This window comes from Mizuhopecten yessoensis, unplaced genomic scaffold (assembly GCF_002113885.1).
Source record: "Mizuhopecten yessoensis strain PY_sf001 unplaced genomic scaffold, ASM211388v2 scaffold1171, whole genome shotgun sequence".
Classification (NCBI taxonomy): Eukaryota; Metazoa; Mollusca; class Bivalvia; order Pectinida; family Pectinidae; genus Mizuhopecten; species Mizuhopecten yessoensis.
The window spans coordinates 863,932-882,757 of NW_018403913.1; the positions used below are offsets into that span (position 1 = coordinate 863,932).

Below are 18,826 nucleotides of genomic sequence, written 5' to 3' on the forward strand. Positions count from 1 at the left end.
CAAGAACAAGAGAATGTAAACCATTAAAAACAGAAAGAATGAGTGGAAACCATAAGGCAAATCGAATCGAGATGAAAAAGTTGTGACATTTTATGTGAAAAGCCTTGCGCTGGGCGTGGATAGAATGAAACGGAAACATGGGATTGTTACAACATTGACGCCCAACCGCGATGATGCGCAACTGGTCAGGAATGTCATAGAAGAAATCGTGCGTATCAAGTCCAGCTCTCTCAACGCTTGAGATCGATGTTTTTTTGACTTGCAACATGTTGGGACTAACTAGAAAAATATGCCAAGACATCTTCATATTTTAGAAATGGTTTTAATTGTTTTACCAAGAGCGCACGATAACGCACTGATAACATTGCCGTGTGCAAAAAATCATGACATTTTCATTAAAAAAACAGCATCGTTAATAATCTCGATGTAAACACTCCAGGCATTGTTAGATTTCGTTTATACCGCACTGTTTACACCCATCAAAAAACGTGGTCCTCTTTAGTTATGTCACTTTTATTTCTCCGACACTGGCCAAGCCATGGACACCCGACTCTCAATCTCCTTGTTGTATTTCTTATATATCTCCGGAAGTTCAAACAATGAGTAGGAAAACGATGGTGTAAATGATAGTGACGAAACGTTCCCGAGCCTATTAATTTCACGATTCTTCAACTTGCGTTCAATTTCTCGAAAGTATGCCTTGTTCATCATGTCAAGTAACGGCTTCTTGGGAAATGTGAACTTCTTTTTACGGGATCGCTTCAGTTCTTTCTTCGCTGTTTCTACTGTAGAATCTTCGGTTCTTTTCTGTAAGCCCTGTGGACATAAATGTTTAAAACATGCATTTGAGTTAATATAACATACGCTGAAAAGATAACCAAAATCCCATTACATATTACAAAACAAGCGCGCAATGGGTTATTTTATTTAAATACATACCACCACTTCTGGGGCTAGTACGCCTGGTTCCTTTTTGTGACTATTGTCCTGTTTCTTTGCGGCGTTGTTGCCTTCGACAAGCTTGTTTTTGCTGGTGCTTTGTTTAGGGATGGTCTGAAGGAGATGATTCAGGGACAGGTTTGATATGTTCCTGTTGGTGGCCGAGCTTGAAGGCAGCTTTACCTCCGATACAGGCCGTTTCCGTGGGATTAGATTTCCGGCTACTGTAAAGACATAGTGTCACCATGTTAACCTTCAAATGCATTTAATTACCGCTACAGTTGATGGGATACTGTTTAGTAGTGTTTACCCTATTGAAACGTACAAAAACACTCTACTGCTGCAGCTGTTTTAGACATGGTTTATTCTTCTTGTAAACTATACTGTAACCTCAGTCAACCCGTTTATTGAATTGACAAAGTAACAAAGTTAACGGTTAAGTGAAGAAAATGGTTTTAGTAAGTTTAGGAAAGAGAATCTGCTAATGAATCTTACTGATTTTATTTTTAATTAAATCACAAACAAAACATGATGTACGCACGTTTATTTGAGCGATATATATAGATATATTTAATCTGGTAAACTCACCGACTTTATGTCTCGCCATTCTAGATAGGAGCAGTCTCTCCTTGGATGACTTGTCCATTCTGACTCTAAAAAGTCCAGAGGGCGATTGGCCATGGGAGTCACCCGATGGATTAGAATTGTCTAATTTGACAATGGCGCCGCTGTCACTAGACGCATGGTAAACCAGACTTCGGTCTATTGGCTTAACAAATCTGAATTGAAGGAAAAACAAATATTTCAAATGACTTATTTTAATAGAATAGGAGAGAAAACACAAACATCCGCCTTTCAGCATCTATATGGAAGTGAATCAGGCTTGAAGCATTAATATGGAGGTAAATCATATTGACTCGAATCATGTAGCTTGCAAGATGATACAGAAAAGAGAATTTTTCTATAATCAGGTACAATCATGCATATATGAAATGTTCTGTCTATTAATTTAGAACATCTCTATAAACTGACAAAACATATTTCGTTTGTTTCTGCTGCCTCGAAGATACCGTTTTAATATTAGAAGATGGTTACCTGATAAGCTCGGGCAATATTTCGCTAATGAAAAAGCTTTTCAGCTTTAATTGCATCCCATTGGAATTGGATTTTGTTAAATTTCTATAAGTCAAGGAGATTTATTTTAATGGTTGTTTTTGCATAATAACAAGGATAACACGACGAAAATTCTTAAAATACTAGGAATACTGGAAGGTCATCGTTGATGCTTCACTTCTTTTTATTGTCCTATAAAGACGCTTACAGTACTTACATGTAACGCATTGAACACAGATGAACTCAACACTATTAACGGCTATGGTCATTTAAGGACGTGCCAGGTTTTGGTGACACGCGCACGTTACTCCACCAATACAAATTGGCTAGTAGTTGATAGAGTAAGTCAAAGATGAATTGTACCTTACAACTGTTTCGTCCTTTTAGGTTTCACCGGTGACACTAAGAGCCAAAGAGGCGGAAATCCAAATTAATCTTAACTTAGGAATATCTGTGTGTGTGTAACAAACCCTTTTATAAAAAGTTTGTTTCCACGTAGTCTGCACGCTGTTTCTGTTCTGATCCTAAGGGACGCTTACCATTGATACATATGGTAAACATCATTATTAAATGGAAGTCAAACATCAACCGTTCATAAGTGTGACGTTTCCCATAGGTAAACAAGCGAGACACGAATCACAAGTATAAAAGAAAAAAACAAAATCACCTGCTCGGGTCTTCCTGGAATGGCATGGCCTTTCTTGCGTAGGTTGTTTTCTTAGCCTTGAACAATGGAAGTTTGGGAGTCGATTTGGTGAGGTTTTCTTCTTCCTCAGTCTTGGCTGTTGGGAGCGGGGGCGTGTTTGACTTTCTGGCTATAGTTATCTGGGTGGTCTGAAGAGGGGAATTGCCCAGATCAGGGGTGAGGCCATGTTCTTCCTCCCGCCCGCTGTAGGATCCGCCGTGGAACACTTCTTGTTGTAGCGTATCTATAGATGTATGTAACAAAGATGGACATGAGCCACACACGTATGATTGCATCTGTACAATTTGGAATGGGTACAGTAGGTCAAAAGTGCATTACATCGCTCCACGCGTTTGTTTTGTCCGAGGACTCCTAGATGGCGCTAGGGGGTCAACAGTGGACACCCACATTTGTCTTAACAACTGATGCAACATAAGAGGAGGTAGGGGAGTTGATGCTTATAACTTCTTAATCATACTTATTTCAATTTTTACCAGAGTATTGGCTAATTTCAAATTCGTTTTGAGTAAAGTGTGAACATTATGAACTGTGTCACGACTGAACAGGGATAGTCTTGACAACAAAGGGTACGGCGAACCGCGGGACCTAAAACATTTACGAGCATTTACGTTTTAATATGCATACAGCTGGTATAAATGTGAGGTATTTTGTCTAGTTATTTATTACGCCAAAACTCTAATAACTGACAAATGAAAAGTCGTGAAGTTGTCGTGGAAAACCTGACGTCGCATGCTTTATGACGTCAAAATTATGCTGACATCAACGTTGGCCGAACTTACTCCAGACTACCTGTCCTTACTTGCCCCAAGGCAGGTCACCCAATATTCAGACAGGAAAGGTTGATTAGTTCTTCCAATGTGGACATGTTAGCCCATTTGTAATTATTTAATGAAAGGCATAGAATATATTTTCAAAATGGTGGACATGTTAGCCCATTTGTAATCATTCTATGAAAGGCATAGAAGATATTTTCAAAATGGTGGACATGTTAGCCCATTTGAAATAATTTTATAAAAGGCATAGAAGATATTTTCAAAATGGTGGACATGTTAGCCCATTTGTAATCATTTTATGAAAGGTATAGAAGATATTTTCAAAATGGTGGACATGTTAGTCCATTTGTAATCATTTTATGAAAGGCATAGAATATATTTTCAAAATGGTGGACATGTTAGTCCATTTGTAATCATTTTATGAAAGGCATAGAATGTATTTTCAAAATGGTGGACATTTTAGCCCATTTGTAATCATTTTATGAAAGGTATAGAAGATATTTTCAAAATGGTGGACATTTTAGCCCATTTGTAATCATTTTGTGAAAGGCATAGAATATATTTTCAAAATGGAGGACATGTTAGCCCATTTGTAATCATTATATGAAAGGTATAGAAGATATTTTCAAAATGGTTGACATGTTAGTCCATTTGTAATCATTTTATGAAAGGCATAGAAGATATTTTCAAAATGGCGGACATGTTAGCCCATTTGAAATAATTTTATATAAGGCATAGAAGATATTTTCAAAATGGTGGACACGTTAGTCCATTTGTAATCATTTTATGAAAGGCATAGAAGATATTTTGAAAATGGTGGTCATGTTAGCCCATTTGTAATCATTTGATGAAAGGTATAGAAGATATTTTCAAAATGGTGGACATGTTGGCCCATTTGTAATCATTTTATGAAAGGCATAGAGTATATTTTCAAAATGGTGGACATTTTGGCCCATTTGTAATCATTTTATGAAAGGTATAGAAGATATTTTCAAAATGGTTGACATGTTAGTCCATTTGTAATCATTTTATGAAAGGCATAGAATGTATTTTCAAAATGGTGGACATTTTAGCCCATTTGTAATCATTTTATGAAAGGCATAGAATGTATTTTCAAAATGGTGGACATTTTAGCCCATTTGTAATCATTTTGTGAAAGGCATAGAATATATTTTCAAAATGGTGTATTTGCACCTAAATTTCGACAAATGCCATACAGGCCAGAATGACTAAAATTAAAATGGGCATAGAATATATTTTCAAAATGGAGGACATGTTAGCCCATTTGTAATCATTATATGAAAGGTATAGAAGATATTTTCAAAATGGTTGACATGTTAGTCCATTTGTAATCATTTTATGAAAGGCATAGAATATATTTTCAAAATGGTGTATTTGCACCTAAATTTCGACAAATGCCATACAGGCCAGAATGACTAAAATTAAAATGGGCCTAACTGGAATACGTTTTTTTAAGTATTGACTTTCGCTAAATGAAAACTTAACTAATTTTAGATAAACAGTCGAAACCCATATTTGACCGACTGTTGCATCGATTGGATCGGAGCCTCAAGGAGACGATGAGCTCTAAAATAAAGCATGAGGCGAGCCTAGCTGTTGTTAGGGGAGAGGGGGCTGTTTCATTTTGTGCGTGTTTTGGACATATATATACATAGCAATGGGTACTGTATCTTCATATTAGTTTAACCCAAATAAGCATGTTCCTGTCATATTTGCTTTCTTTATGAAAGAATGATGAATTGTAATTTCAAATAACATTTTTCGGCAACAACCATATATTTCATATTTCATCTGACATTCCACTATTGAAACGATCAATACATTGAACAACACTATATTTTGATCGATATTCATTATACTGAATACTCATGATTAAATATCAGCCCAAAACTCATCCCAAACAATATCATAGATGCAGGATAATCTAGAGACGTGTCAGACCCATGTTTAGTGTGTACAGACATTGTGAAAATACAAATTTTTGGCATTCAAATATTGTGTAGTATAAATTGAATAATTCAATATGAGGTATGCTGTACATTGTACCTCAATTGCTAGCAAAAGGTAAACAGTATGCAAATTATATGATACTTGAAAAAAAAGCAATATATCATTTTCACAGTACTGACCCTTAATGATAATGTACACTTGAAAGCACAGGTGAACTTTCAGCCCGTATATAATTACTTTACCTAATTCCCACAAAAGGTGTAGCCGAACTCCCTACTGACAGAACGTCAATACGTACAGGTAGTGCATGGGTAACCAGTTAGGGTCAGATAAAACAAAGACCAGGTGATCACTGACCTGACTGGACACTTGCTAACATTGATAAGAGGGATTTATCCCCTGTTGTTTAGGGTAGTAAAATCAGCGTAGTTAAGGCAACACCCTCAGGCCTACAGGTATTGAAATTGATGGTTAGGGGAAGATATAGGAAACATTGGTTCAACTTGTTAATGAGAAATTCAAATATAAAATGGAAGAAAATCTTCAAATATATTTGGGTCAGATTAATTTTGGACAAAGAAAAAAAGGTGTTGCCCGGACCACTATGGAAACAACCTTGCACCCTCACTGGGTATAGCTTTACCTTTCGCTCTCTGTTCTAAAGCAGTCCGTATCCTCTCCTTGTGTTCCTCGATAGTACCATTGGAATTGCTACCACTCGTGGTTACACCCGTTTGCGTGTTATACGAGGTAAAATCTTTGTCGGACGACATAAACTCGCAGCTTGCATCGTAGTGAAGATCATGTAGATTGCTATTGGATCCGTGGTACCCAAAGTCATCCTCCTCGGGCAGTCTTCGTCGCCTGCGAAGTTTAACATTCGACAGAGGCGGATCATTGGTCTTATTGTCCCTATTTTCTTCAGAGGAACTTTCACAGGGTGAGACAGTTTTGTACCCTGACTCATCTCCTATGTTCCGTTTACGCCTTCTCCGCTTCCATCTGTTGTAGCGTTTATCAACAATTGGTGTGTAACACAACTCGATGCTGTCCGGCACGGTGTTCAGCTCTAAAACAAGGAGACTATCATGAATTAGTAAGTGCATTTAGGACGTGACGTACTACATTGTATATAATCCGCAAGAAGTTGTAGAAGTATAAGTGTGACCTATTTTACTCGTCACTGTAAAACACTTAGACTTTGTATAATAATTCATAAAAAAAGTAGTAAACAAACATATTCAACATGCACATCTCCAACAAGAAGCATGTACACGTTTGAAATTAAGAACGATTAAGAACATTTTTGGTATGTTTTAAATAATACATTGTCACATACCGGGTAAGAACTGCCGCTTGGGAACATCTATAATATCTGCACACTCTTGTAACACCTGCTTGACCTTGGCACTGCATTAAAGCAAGTAAAATGTATTTAATATTCATTACAATCTTATCTATCAATTGTCTATGTATTACAGACAAAATATATAATGTGTTTTTAACATGTGTAGGACAACTAGGATTATGTGACATGGTGCTCAGTCTGCACTGCTACATGCACTTTTCTATAAGAGTTCATGGAAGCATGTCAGTTTCTGACGCCTTATACATTTCTTTGTAAAGAATGATATCCTGAATCTTAACGATGTTTAAAGTGAATTACTTTGGTCGTTTATAAAACTTGAACAAACATAGTCTGTTTGGAGGCTGGTGATCTTTACTTAAAATCGAGCTAAATCGTACGACTTTGTGAGCACTGACCTGTCGAATACTGTTGGAGATTTGTCGTCCTGCAGGTTGGGTGTTGTGTCATCACACGTGTTTGAGTTACTGTTAATCTCATTGGGAGTAAGTTTTGAACCCCCTCTCTCGGCGACCGTGGTCCGAGACAGTACACTTTTGGGCTTTGTTTTAACATTGATTGATGGCAGCGCAATAACATCCTGCTCTCGCAAACTATCTCTATTGTAAGACATACTTTTACAAGGAGATCCCATCCGCTCTTCGTCCTGGTATGGTTCTACTTGAGTCGGAGGTTTCCAATCTAAGGACCAGAAAGAAGGCTCTTCCTTTTCACATTTCGCTTTCACAGACGGTTGCACATTGTTTATAATTGCTGTCTGGCTCCTATCTGGCGTTTTCTCCATGTGTTCTTTAGTCTCTTTATCTACTGTTGTCTGTTCGGGAGTCGATAGATTGACATGGCTTACTCCATCGTTATACTTTTTCTCTACCAGAGGTTTCTTATTATTGTCCAAATCACTAACTGTGAGTTCCTGTTCTCCTTTCTCATCCAACACATCTGCTGAAAATAAAATAATTAGGAAATGTTGTAAGTGGCTCTTTCAGTGATGGGTTTCTTTGATTTCATTAAACAATTTTGTAAGTAGATATGAACAGTTTAAACGTTAAACCTCGATAAAAGCACATTTTAAACTCTGTTCGTAACAGTACATGCATAAATTGAACCAAAATAGTTGATTTGGTTTTGAATTAACATAATGGACTCTGTAGATAATCAGATAAAATAAACGTGTACTCCAAAAAACCGCCATCGAGACAAAGATTACCATAAGAAAACATGAACAGCTAACTCATTACTCGGCATACAACATTAATCCAGTCTACACTTTGGGGATCTTATTAACATTCAATATCAAGCCATGCAATTGAAAACAGGATTTTTATAATGTTATTTTAAGCAAAGCTATGGAAGATATTTACCGAGGCGTGTATACTCTCAATGTTAAAGTATTGTTAAATCTCTGACATTTACGTAAGTGATTTATGGTTGCCGGCCGCGAGGGGATATCCCGTCGCTCAACCTAAGATATGTTTGTATGGCAGATCTACAGTTTACATACAGTGAGCAATAGGAATATAAAATAAACTGATCGACAAAAAGCCAACTCAATCAATAGTATATATGTAGATACTTTGAGTACATATACAAACTCATGCATGGCTGTATTTATTGAATGTGTGACTGCTACAGGCAAGGAACATGGGTATGTTGCGTCACTTTATAATGTGTTTTCATGATAATATCCAAAGTTTTACATAAATGCGTGGAAAATAATGGGAAATAGAGAAACTAAATGAAAACGATCGCAGACATGAACACTCACCTGTAAGACTCCTAAATTGTATATGATGTATATATCTCACTGGATTTACATTACATTTGTAGCTTACGTAACAATTAATACGACGGGGGAGAATGAGGACCAACTTACGTTCATTGTCAACATTTTAAAACCCTGTTTTGACCCTCTTAACTACTAATGAGATAATCCTCATTGTCCAGTGCTAACGTTAAGGTATGTAACTGCTGGTCTTAAGTACAGGAGGATTATTCGATAATTAGCTTTGGGAAAAACCACTGTACCAAGTCCGTTAAAGCATTGTTACCCGAACGAGCCGGTTTTATTTCTCTTCAAAAATAAATATTTCAAATTATATTTACATTTACAAAACTGCTACTAATTTCTTGTCATAAGACCATTATGAGTCATTGCTTAAACATGTCATTTTTTTTTTTACATATCACAAATGATATTGTTTTATTAAATCGTTGTGAAACTGAACATGCTCTGGATAACTGGGGTCTGTCTGAAGTTTCTTGGCCTAATGTATATTGTGTAAAATCATCCAGTCAAAAAAAGTCAAGGATAAAACTTACGACAGATTACAACAAATTCAACACATGGAAAAAATATACAACATATTCAACACATGGACAAAATATACTACAAATTCAACACATAGATAAACTATACTACAGATTCAACACATGGACAAAATATACTACAGATTCAACACATAGACAAACTTAACAGATTCAACACATGGACAAAATATACTACAGATGCAACACATGGACAAAAAATACTACAGATTCAACACATGGACAAACTTTACCATAGCTTCATCACATGGACAAAATATACCACAGCTCCAACACAGGGACAAATTATACCACAGCTTCAACACATGGACAAACTATACCACAGATTCAACACAAATGACAAACTATACCACAGATTCAACACATGGACAAAATATACCACAGCTTCAATACATGGACAAACTATACCACAACTTCAACTCATGGACAAAAATACATAACCAACGATTCCACACTCAAGGACAAAATACACCAAAGTAGGACAGAAAGCACAGTGTCAACACGTACGAACAAAAAATTACAACAGCGTCAACATTCATGTAAACTGGTAAAAGGACCCATATAAGTTACCTACTACGATCATGTATACAGCAGGCGTATACCAATACTATAATCTGAACAGTTAAAGGAATAATCGGGGAAAATACCGATTTTATATCCCTTTAATAGACCCATGTACTCGTAATCTTTACACTTTTTATATAAGACATTTTTCAGGAACATTAGATAGCATTACCAGTATACTTAGCCTGTCAAACATCTCTGTATATCTGCCTCGAACATTTACTGTTTACAGTATTGACAGGGAACGTGGATACATTCTTTCGTCGTTAATTCGTACTAATGAACTTCAGCTAGTTTGGGCGAAAACAACATTACACCATCCAAGCACGCAAAATTTGGTTACAGTAAGAATACATAGTATTTGAGATATTCCTCGAATTGACATATGGATGGACAGAGAGCAAACCTTTAGCTCCCTCTAGTTGTAGCAGTGGTACATTACATTCTGTTACTGTCAGGTAAACTACTCATAAACTAGTCCGTATGTTTTTCTTTCGAAAAAGAAAACTGGTGTTTGGTAAATTACAATTGCTTCCATTCGTTTTGATTGATACTACGTTGCACGTGACATTTCACGTGCAACATAGTATCAATCATGTACCAGAACATTAATGAATGTTTGTGTATTTCTGTTTGGGAAACAGGGTACATTTATTCATATCTAGTATAAACTGATCATGTAACAGGCACAACGTGCAGTCTTACACAACAGTGTTTAGGTTCTCCACTAATACATACAGCATATTGACAATTTTGTCTTTGGCTTGTTTTGTTATTGAATGTTCTTGCGACATCTTAAGTGATATAAGGACGGCGTACTGACATGATGAATACTCATTGGAATACGATATAGAACGTGGAAACGGTCATCTGAATGCATGATGTTAGGTAAACAAACGAATTCCTGATATAAGTAACGGATCAACAACAGAAACGCTACTGAATACAACAAGTCGATATTCTTTGATGACTGTTGATAAGCCGTGACAGTATGTGCAATATTGAATCGTGACGTTGTTACCTAACTGACACTAACATGAGGATTCATCTTGTTGCCGCTGTATAACACATGACTTACATGAGGAAGAGTACGCTGCATTACAGCTGTCGAGATGTTCCTCCTCTGTGGGAGAGGATGACGGCTTCACCGGGTCCTCGGGACTTTTATTGACCCACAACCTGGAGACTTGGCGTTTTTGTTCATCATCCAGCGAACAGGACAGCGACGACTCGAGGAACTTGTGAATGTCGTCAGAGATGGGAGTGTAGTGTGACGTACACCGCTCCAGGTTGTCCGCCGTTGTGTACCTCTGGTAGGCGTAGAAGGGCGAGCTCGAGTCCATCACCAACGACTCGTGGCAAGTCATTCGGTCAGCGCATTTATCACAGCAGTAGCTGACTCGTTTCACGTATCCAGGGTTGAAATCTCTACTGCTCTGTAAAAGTAATATTTAATGGTATGGTAGGAGGTCTGGTTTTAATTCCAACTCGAGTGTTTAAGTAGTGTTTGCCACAAATACTTGGGAATCTAATGATACAAAGCTTAAGTAAACATTTCATGGTGTAGTTTCAACACTGTTAGAATAGGATGGCTCGTCAATATTCGCTTTCAAGTTTGGATTAGAACATTCATAGCGATGGTACCAATCAATTAAGCAAAAGGTTATGCCAGGTTGGAAACTGGATCGCCAAAATCTATTGGTGTTAAGTCCACATAAAATATATAAGTCTAGATGATCCTTGCATTTATATACCTATATTATTGCTCATCACGAATACCTACTGTTTACTGTTCTTCACAGCGACGACACCTGATATCGAGCTAAATTTAATGTCAAATATATTCACAGTATCTAGTACTAAACATACGTGTAGCTGTGGCGCTTGCGGAGACAGTTACACCAACATTGTGCAAACAGGTTCACATTGAATAACGCAAACAAATTATCTGTAGACTTTACTTCAGAATTTTGCGATTATGATCACAGTTCTGAAGCTAGGGTCAACGCCTATGGAGATTAAACATAAGCGTCGGCTCCCGCTTGGAATTTCAAAGCAAGATAAATACAAAACAATATGGATATAGGAAGCTTAAATCAGAAACAGTTAGTTTGAGAATTCACTTTACGACAAATACGGGAACTAATTAACTTACACCTGTGTGGATGTTAAAGGTGTGATAAGACAAGTCCTCACAGAGCATTTAAATAACACAATTACTATAAAATAAAATCATTATCGTGTGCAACATATTCCAACTGTTATTTTGATACTGAATATTACACTATTTCAAGAAAGAATTGTTCCTTTTATTGAAGATTTTAGCAGAAAAGTTTGTAAAATATCATTACTAATGAGAAAATTCCCATTTTTTGACAAGTTAACTTACATTGTTCTAAAACGAGTCTATTTTTTCGTACTTGCCTAAAAGTTGGCTACTTATAATATCTTTCAACATCATTTAAACAAAATTGACAACCAGTAAATTTGTCACATAGCACTTTTCATTTAAGAAAAAAATAAACATAGCTTTCTTTCCACTTTTCCTTTCTAACCAAAGGTCTTGATGTTTGGCAAGTAGATTGTTCATGTAAATAAGTATACGCTTTGTAAACGTTGGTGACCTTAACCTTCGTTCAAGGTTACAAAAATTAAATTTGTTAAAATATTAATTTGTATGGGGAGCAGACAAGGATATCTTTCCTTGCTTTATTTGTTTAGAGTTAAAGATATAAAAATAACGTAATATTCATTTCATATCTTGTTTGATGAATTGGCAATAGGCAAAATAAAATAATAATTAAGTAAATATTAGTTTTACTATTAAGAATATTATTATTATTATTATTTTACATAAATGCATATCTTTGTCTATAACACAATCTCAACCTTAGCTAGTTCTCCAGAGGAAAGATTACTTTGGCAGAATATTTTTTTTATGAGTTAAAAACTCTATAACTTTAAAACATGCGTAATATAACAAAGTGCTTTGGTATGATACAAAAACAGTAAATGCATTGGTACTTAACATAATAAATATTGATTATCAAATCGCCATGATGATGTGAAATTGGGCATTGATCATATTTGGCATACTAAACTTTTTTTATTGGTTTTGATAGTACATAAGAATGATTCTGTAGACAGAATATCTATATAGAAAGTGTTTAATCAAGTTTAAAATATAGACTACCATTGTAATTGTATATAGGCAAGTTGACAATGTTGGTTATATTCTTAACTTTGTGAAAATTCTGCATGTTTTTCTAATTAAAAGTATCACTACACTTACTTCATCATGTATATCAATATGACATATTTAGTATAAAAACAGTCATTTATACTCTATTTACGTTCGCCTGTGACATATTTATCTGTCATTTTGTTCCGATGGCCCCATCACTCAATACAACCTGGTGTTATGCAGGGGGCCCACTACGGTTATCAGTAGTAATAATGAATGTACATATGACTAAAAATAAAAGAAATCGAAGTGGGCGACAAATGCTCACCTTATAGTGAATAACTTAATTCCGACATACACGGTATCTATCACGGTAAGAATAAGTATAATGTATATATATGACATAATGCTTATCACAAAACTTTCTTTACATTTTTAGTGTACACCATGTTTTATAACGCTTATGTTATTATCGTCGTAGATTTGCACGACATTGCACAGATGGTTTTTTTTTATCATAGTTGTTACGTGTATATTTTCTATTTGCAGATTATATAGAAGCCGACTAACGATAAGAACGTTCAGTGTGAATTTTACATCTTTTACATGTACCATTGGTATTTCGTTTTGTTGTAAGCTGTAAGATTGTTTTGGCGAGTATGGTAACTGTGTGAACTTGATATGCATTATGTTATACCGGAACTCGGAGCATTGTTGGTTAGCAGATTGCTCCATAGACGAACGGTTCGAGCAAAAAATGATTAAGCGTGGTAATTTGTGTCCAAATGGGAGAAGAACATGTTTGTGATTTTCGACAGGGAATCAAAAGTGTATCTTATTCAAATGCTTCTAATAATAATTGTGTACAACATGATGAGAGAAAAATGGTGTCTGTGATTTGAAGTGTTGGCCATTTCAGAGTAGTTATATCTTTTACATTTTCTGTGTATTTGTAATTGTTTTGTGTGTAGCTAGCAGCTCGTCTTTGATGGTTTCCTATCACAGGTCCCAAATAGTGTTGCATTATTCTAGCTGCGGACGGACATATGTGTCTTGATGGTTTGTTCTTTTGTTTTGATGCTGTTTAATTGTGCATTTCTGCGATTTAATTTCAGTGTGGGTTTTTTCTGCTTTATTTATGAGGTTGGCAAAATGAGAGTTATTTATATATGTAATGGTGAGGCTTAGATATTTTGCCGAGTTTGTGAGTTCAAGGTCCTGTCCGTGTAGTGTCATCCTCGATATCCATGGGTTGTGTTCACTTTTCACAGCAAAATTGAAGGCACGGAAATAGCTGTTTGATTGGTCTCGGGTAAAAAAATGACCAATCGCTACGCTGATACCTGTCCTTTGAAGATTACAAAGGAGAGGCGCCCGACTACAAAGCCTATCAACTTTTACCGTTACGTGACCGCGAGATTCTTTTGATGTATATCAAAGGATCGATCTAGTCTCCTTGTTTCATCAACAAGGTGGCGCACACCAAGCCGTCAATTTTGCTGTGACATATTCCAGGAGTGCAGAGAGCGAGCGAAAGTGAACACAGCCCCTGGATATCGAGGTTGGTGTAGTGTACATTTACTGAGGTTTCGTTTTCAACATGTGGTTTAACATTAACTATCCCATTTCCCAGTGATATGTACTAGGATCTGTATTTGAAAATCAAGTGATTCTGTTCTAATGCATGCCTTGTATGCAGTACTCCTCAATATTAAAGAGGAAATGAAAAATTAAATAATCAAATGGGTGTATTCACAATTGTGCTACTGGATGATAGCTTTTACAAAACGAGTTATTACCTGAACCTGGGTACACCTTGTCTCGCACACCGACCCTATCCTCAGACCGTCAACCTTGAAGCTGCTGATGGAGCACTCGGATGGGGTCGGGGGAGGTCCGTTCGGTTCTCCCTCCCCACTATCATCATACGCCAGCACAATCTCCGACAGATCCTTGGGTGGCTTGTAGAATGATGCGGTTGTCCCCTGACAAACATGCAACCGACAGATGTTTAGTTCAGCAATAATTCTATACAGAATATTTTAAATCGACAAAAAAGAGAGAGAATAAAACGTGTACAGTAACGCATTACACGTATGTATCATGATATAAATTACAAACTGTTGTCAAGATGATATGATACCAAGTTGGATACAATCGGCCATTTAACATCGTTTTGAGATCCTATATACTGAGAGAGTAAACCTTTACCATATAATATATTATGTATGGAAACATGACATAGAATCGTTGGCTGGATAACTAAACTACTCGGTAGTGAAGCGGACGTACATTTTTAAAACACCCAATCCATCAATCAACCAATCAGTCAACCGTTCAGAACAGCAACAATGTAGAAAGCGTGCTCCACTGTCCATAAACATAAACTTCGAATAAAACATTGCTAGTAACTACAAACTAGTACGTGTCTTTTTTATTCCAGGGCAGTGACACTTACCGTGCGACCTGGGGGGACATTGGACGACACTCTGGATATAGCACGCGACGTCGTTCCAGAGAGAGAACTGAATCTCCCTCCCACGACACTGAGGGGTCGATCATCCTTGGGAGGGCCGTCGGGTGTCGCAGAGATGCTCTGATCCTCCTGGGCAGGGACAAACGTGATTGGTATATATATATTATTGAATATGTGTATTTGTAACAATATGTCTCTATTAAGATTTGAACATTCTTAGTGTTTCTACTGTTTATCGTATTTTGTAGTGGATATAGTTTTTAAATCAGATTTGAATACATTGATGGAAAAAGACTTCACTTTCGGGTACTCCTGATTCATGGATCACGTGGAGTGTATATTACCACGGAATGACCTCTGTTCATTGAAAAAAAGACTTACCTTGAGAGGAATTCAATTTCATGGGAAGGAGACTTGTACGTTGCGAGGACTTTAGCTGGTTCAGAATGGAGGAGGGATGGCGGGGGTTGGGTTTGGGTGTAGGGGGATGGGACTTACTCCAGAAGGACTCCTTGTTCACAGGGATAGGTGATGTACTTTGGGTCGACTTCTAGTTAATGGAGAGTGTGACCTTTTTCGGAAGGCCCCCATTTCACGATGAAGAATACTAACCTCCGGAAGACTCATTTTCTCAAGCTACTTACACAGGACTTACACAGGAGCCCTGTTGCATTTAGATATTGACTTTCTATAGGAAGCCTCTTGGTACACGGCCTCAGATGGCCTATTGTTTCTTGGAGAGACGAGGATGTTTTACCTAAGAGTGAATTAACCACCATGGGAGAGGTCGTTTTTCTTAAGTGGAAACTTACTTTTGAATTACATGTACTCCTGTTAAACTTGGTCGGAAACATAGTTTGGGAGGACTTCTAGTTCACGGGGATGCTTCTATTTCACAGAGATGGAGACTTTCCTTGGAAGGACACTTAATTCTCGCACCTCAGACAGAAATATCCCACATCATACCCCGTGCTAGATTTTTCTATATCGTCCGATCTGTCTTGTACCTTTACGTGACATTTCGCGGAATTTTTACACTGCGATGTATTTAACTGCTTGAAATTGACAATTTGCATCATAAATGTTCTGTTTTGTTGTTATATGTATAGTTTTGATGTTGTTAAATATTTGATGTTGTAGATAAAATATAATCTACACTGTGAAACACGTTGTAATCTATGTAAGGACGGACTATGTTTTCACGCGGAAGCATTCAAATGTAGCCTGAGTAATGAAGAGGTCATATCATTTGAGGCCCAAGGCGGGATACTTGTAGTTTTTACCAAATTTGTATAGTTTTTTCGAACTAAATAGTGCGAGAGAAAAAAATCATTTACCTGTAATTGAGCAAGATCGGGTTATCTCAGTCTCAGGCTAAGATTCTGTAACCCTCGACTGAGATAAACCGATCTCGCTCAGTTACAGGTAATAGATTTTATTATTCACAGAGATGGGCGATATATGTCGAGGAAACCCCTAGTTCACTGGGAGGAGTGATTTCCTTTGATTTCCTTTGGGGGACTTCTGTTAGTGTTACAAGGAGAGACTGGCTGCTTACCTGGTACACGTCACGATAAGCTTAGTATGGGAGGATTCCTCAAAGTTGTTTATTGGGGGCGGGTGGGAATTCGAATCTTCAGGAAAGACTATTATTTTACGGGGAGGGCTCTACACAAATGTAATTATCTCCGGTTGGGGTGCAGGAGGAGTGCTCGTGTTTCAAAGAGGACACATGGTGCATAGGGAAAGTGAATAACATTGGAAATCTTTCGTTTCGCGGAGAAATACATGTATATTCTATCATAGAAGGTAGACTTACCCCGGTAGAATTACTGTGTCGCATGAAGGGAAAGAGAACGTACTTAGGGAGATTCCAGAGTAACAGAGAGATGTGATATTATTGGGTGGGGTGCGCCTAGTTCACAGGGATCATACTCAGAATTGGGGGTCTTTGATTAATTCACACATACATGTACATATAAAGATAAATAGATCCAGATCCGGTGAAATTTTCATATGCAATCTCCCCAATGGAAATTACCATGCTACAGTTGTAATTGTATTTTTTAACAAACCTTGAAAGTACTCCTAGGGGTGCTGGGTCTGTTCCTTGGCGAGTTCTGCGGTGCCGTGTACTTCTGAGTGTGGAACCCTCCAGGGAAAGACGATCCCTGAACTGGACACACATTAGGGTCGAACGAGTGGTTGGAGTTATTGACCGACAGTCGTGTGACAGATGACAGGTGACATCCCTATACGATGGAAAAATGGCTTTCAGACTCAATATGATCGACAGTTACTTCTTACATTAACTTTGTATCTTCTAAAAATAGTATTACTCTGGTTTATGATAATAGCAAACACCAAAGCGACGATAATTGTGCAATTTGGTGGGAAACTTGATAACTAATATTTATATATAGTAGGACGAGGAATAGTGATAAAGATAGTGCCGTCACTGGGGCTCGAACTCGCGACCCTTGGCTCTCCAGTCCCGATGCTCTATCGCTGAGCTAAAGGGAAATTCCCTACAGCTGACATTTGTAAGGCAACTTATAAATATTAATCAATGCACATATTTTACATATGTATGCATAATAGTAGAGTCAGTATAGAAATTAAATTATCATTTTTATTGTAACCACTATGACAGGCCAAGCTCTTCTGTTCAATCTAGCAGTGCTGTACACTATACCATTTCACCCGCTTCCTGGTTTCCTTACCTCAAGAGACCTAGCTATAAATTACATGTGCTTACCTTAGCTATCTTGCTCTTGTTCCTGAGTTGCGGGTAGGACCCTTCTCGCGGTGTCATTGGGGGCCTGCATTCTACCACTGACAAAGTCGACGACATTGTGCAGAATCAGCAACCCTACCCCATACCTACACTCATGGTGATTCACATCGCTCTGGTTTACATTCGTAGGGAAAGCTAGACGTGGCTGAAGTCCCCGTGTTGATATACGTGATGCTAGGATATTAGTTTGATTATGACATCACGGATAACTTGATGCAATGATTATTGTGACGTCACATCGATTATTTACGTGCTATATATCCCAGCGGGAACTTTGGCATTTGTTACACCTATATTTTGACCTAAACTAAGGTGTTCAGGGTAATTTCTATTCGATGAAACCAATGAAACGTGTAAAATTACTCTAGTTACGGTCCTATTAAATATAGACTGTAGCTGTAACAAACTCTCAGGTCCCTGTGCTATTTATTATTTTTGCTTATTTCATCTTTGTAAAACTTCCTCTCAGCTTAGTTATTTATTTCTTTTCAGAATGATTGATCACGGCCGGCTATATAGACCTATAATCATACCGAAAAAACCCCACTATTTCCCCGGTTAATGCACAGATTTTGGCAATGGTACGTGTATGAGGATCCTTAAGAACGGCAA

General features: G+C 37.3%; 1 protein-coding gene across 2 annotated transcripts; it reads right to left on the reverse strand.

Moving 5' to 3' along the window:
* Positions 1-302: 302 nt before the first annotated feature.
* On the reverse strand, positions 303-18,406 carry LOC110458018. 2 transcript variants are annotated; one of them, XM_021509563.1, is made up of 12 exons: positions 18,176-18,406; positions 17,493-17,669; positions 15,400-15,546; positions 14,741-14,926; positions 10,836-11,193; positions 7,267-7,807; positions 6,842-6,912; positions 6,146-6,571; positions 2,720-2,981; positions 1,528-1,718; positions 940-1,163; positions 303-816 (listed from the first exon to the last, which is right to left on the reverse strand). In XM_021509563.1, the coding sequence occupies exons 1-12, from the start codon at positions 18,269-18,271 to the stop codon at positions 514-516; spliced, it is 2,982 nt and encodes a 993-aa protein (XP_021365238.1). In that variant the 5' UTR covers positions 18,272-18,406; the 3' UTR covers positions 303-513. The 2 variants fall into 2 exon arrangements, with proteins under 2 accessions (XP_021365238.1, XP_021365228.1); XM_021509553.1 differs by having other exon boundaries at positions 7,267-7,810.
* Positions 18,407-18,826: the final 420 nt, after the last annotated feature.

Bases quoted from the DNA above. Each gene is read 5' to 3' on its own strand.
- LOC110458018 (XM_021509553.1), bottom strand. From the start codon at position 18,271: ATGTCGTCGACTTTGTCAGTGGTAGAATGCAGGCCCCCAATGACACCG. The intron at 7,811-10,835 runs GTAAGTCATGTG...TTTTATTTTCAG, and splicing joins TGCAGCGTACTCTTCCTCAT to CAGATGTGTTGGATGAGAAA. The intron at 817-939 runs GTATGTATTTAA...TTATGTCCACAG, and splicing joins TACTAGCCCCAGAAGTGGTG to GGCTTACAGAAAAGAACCGA.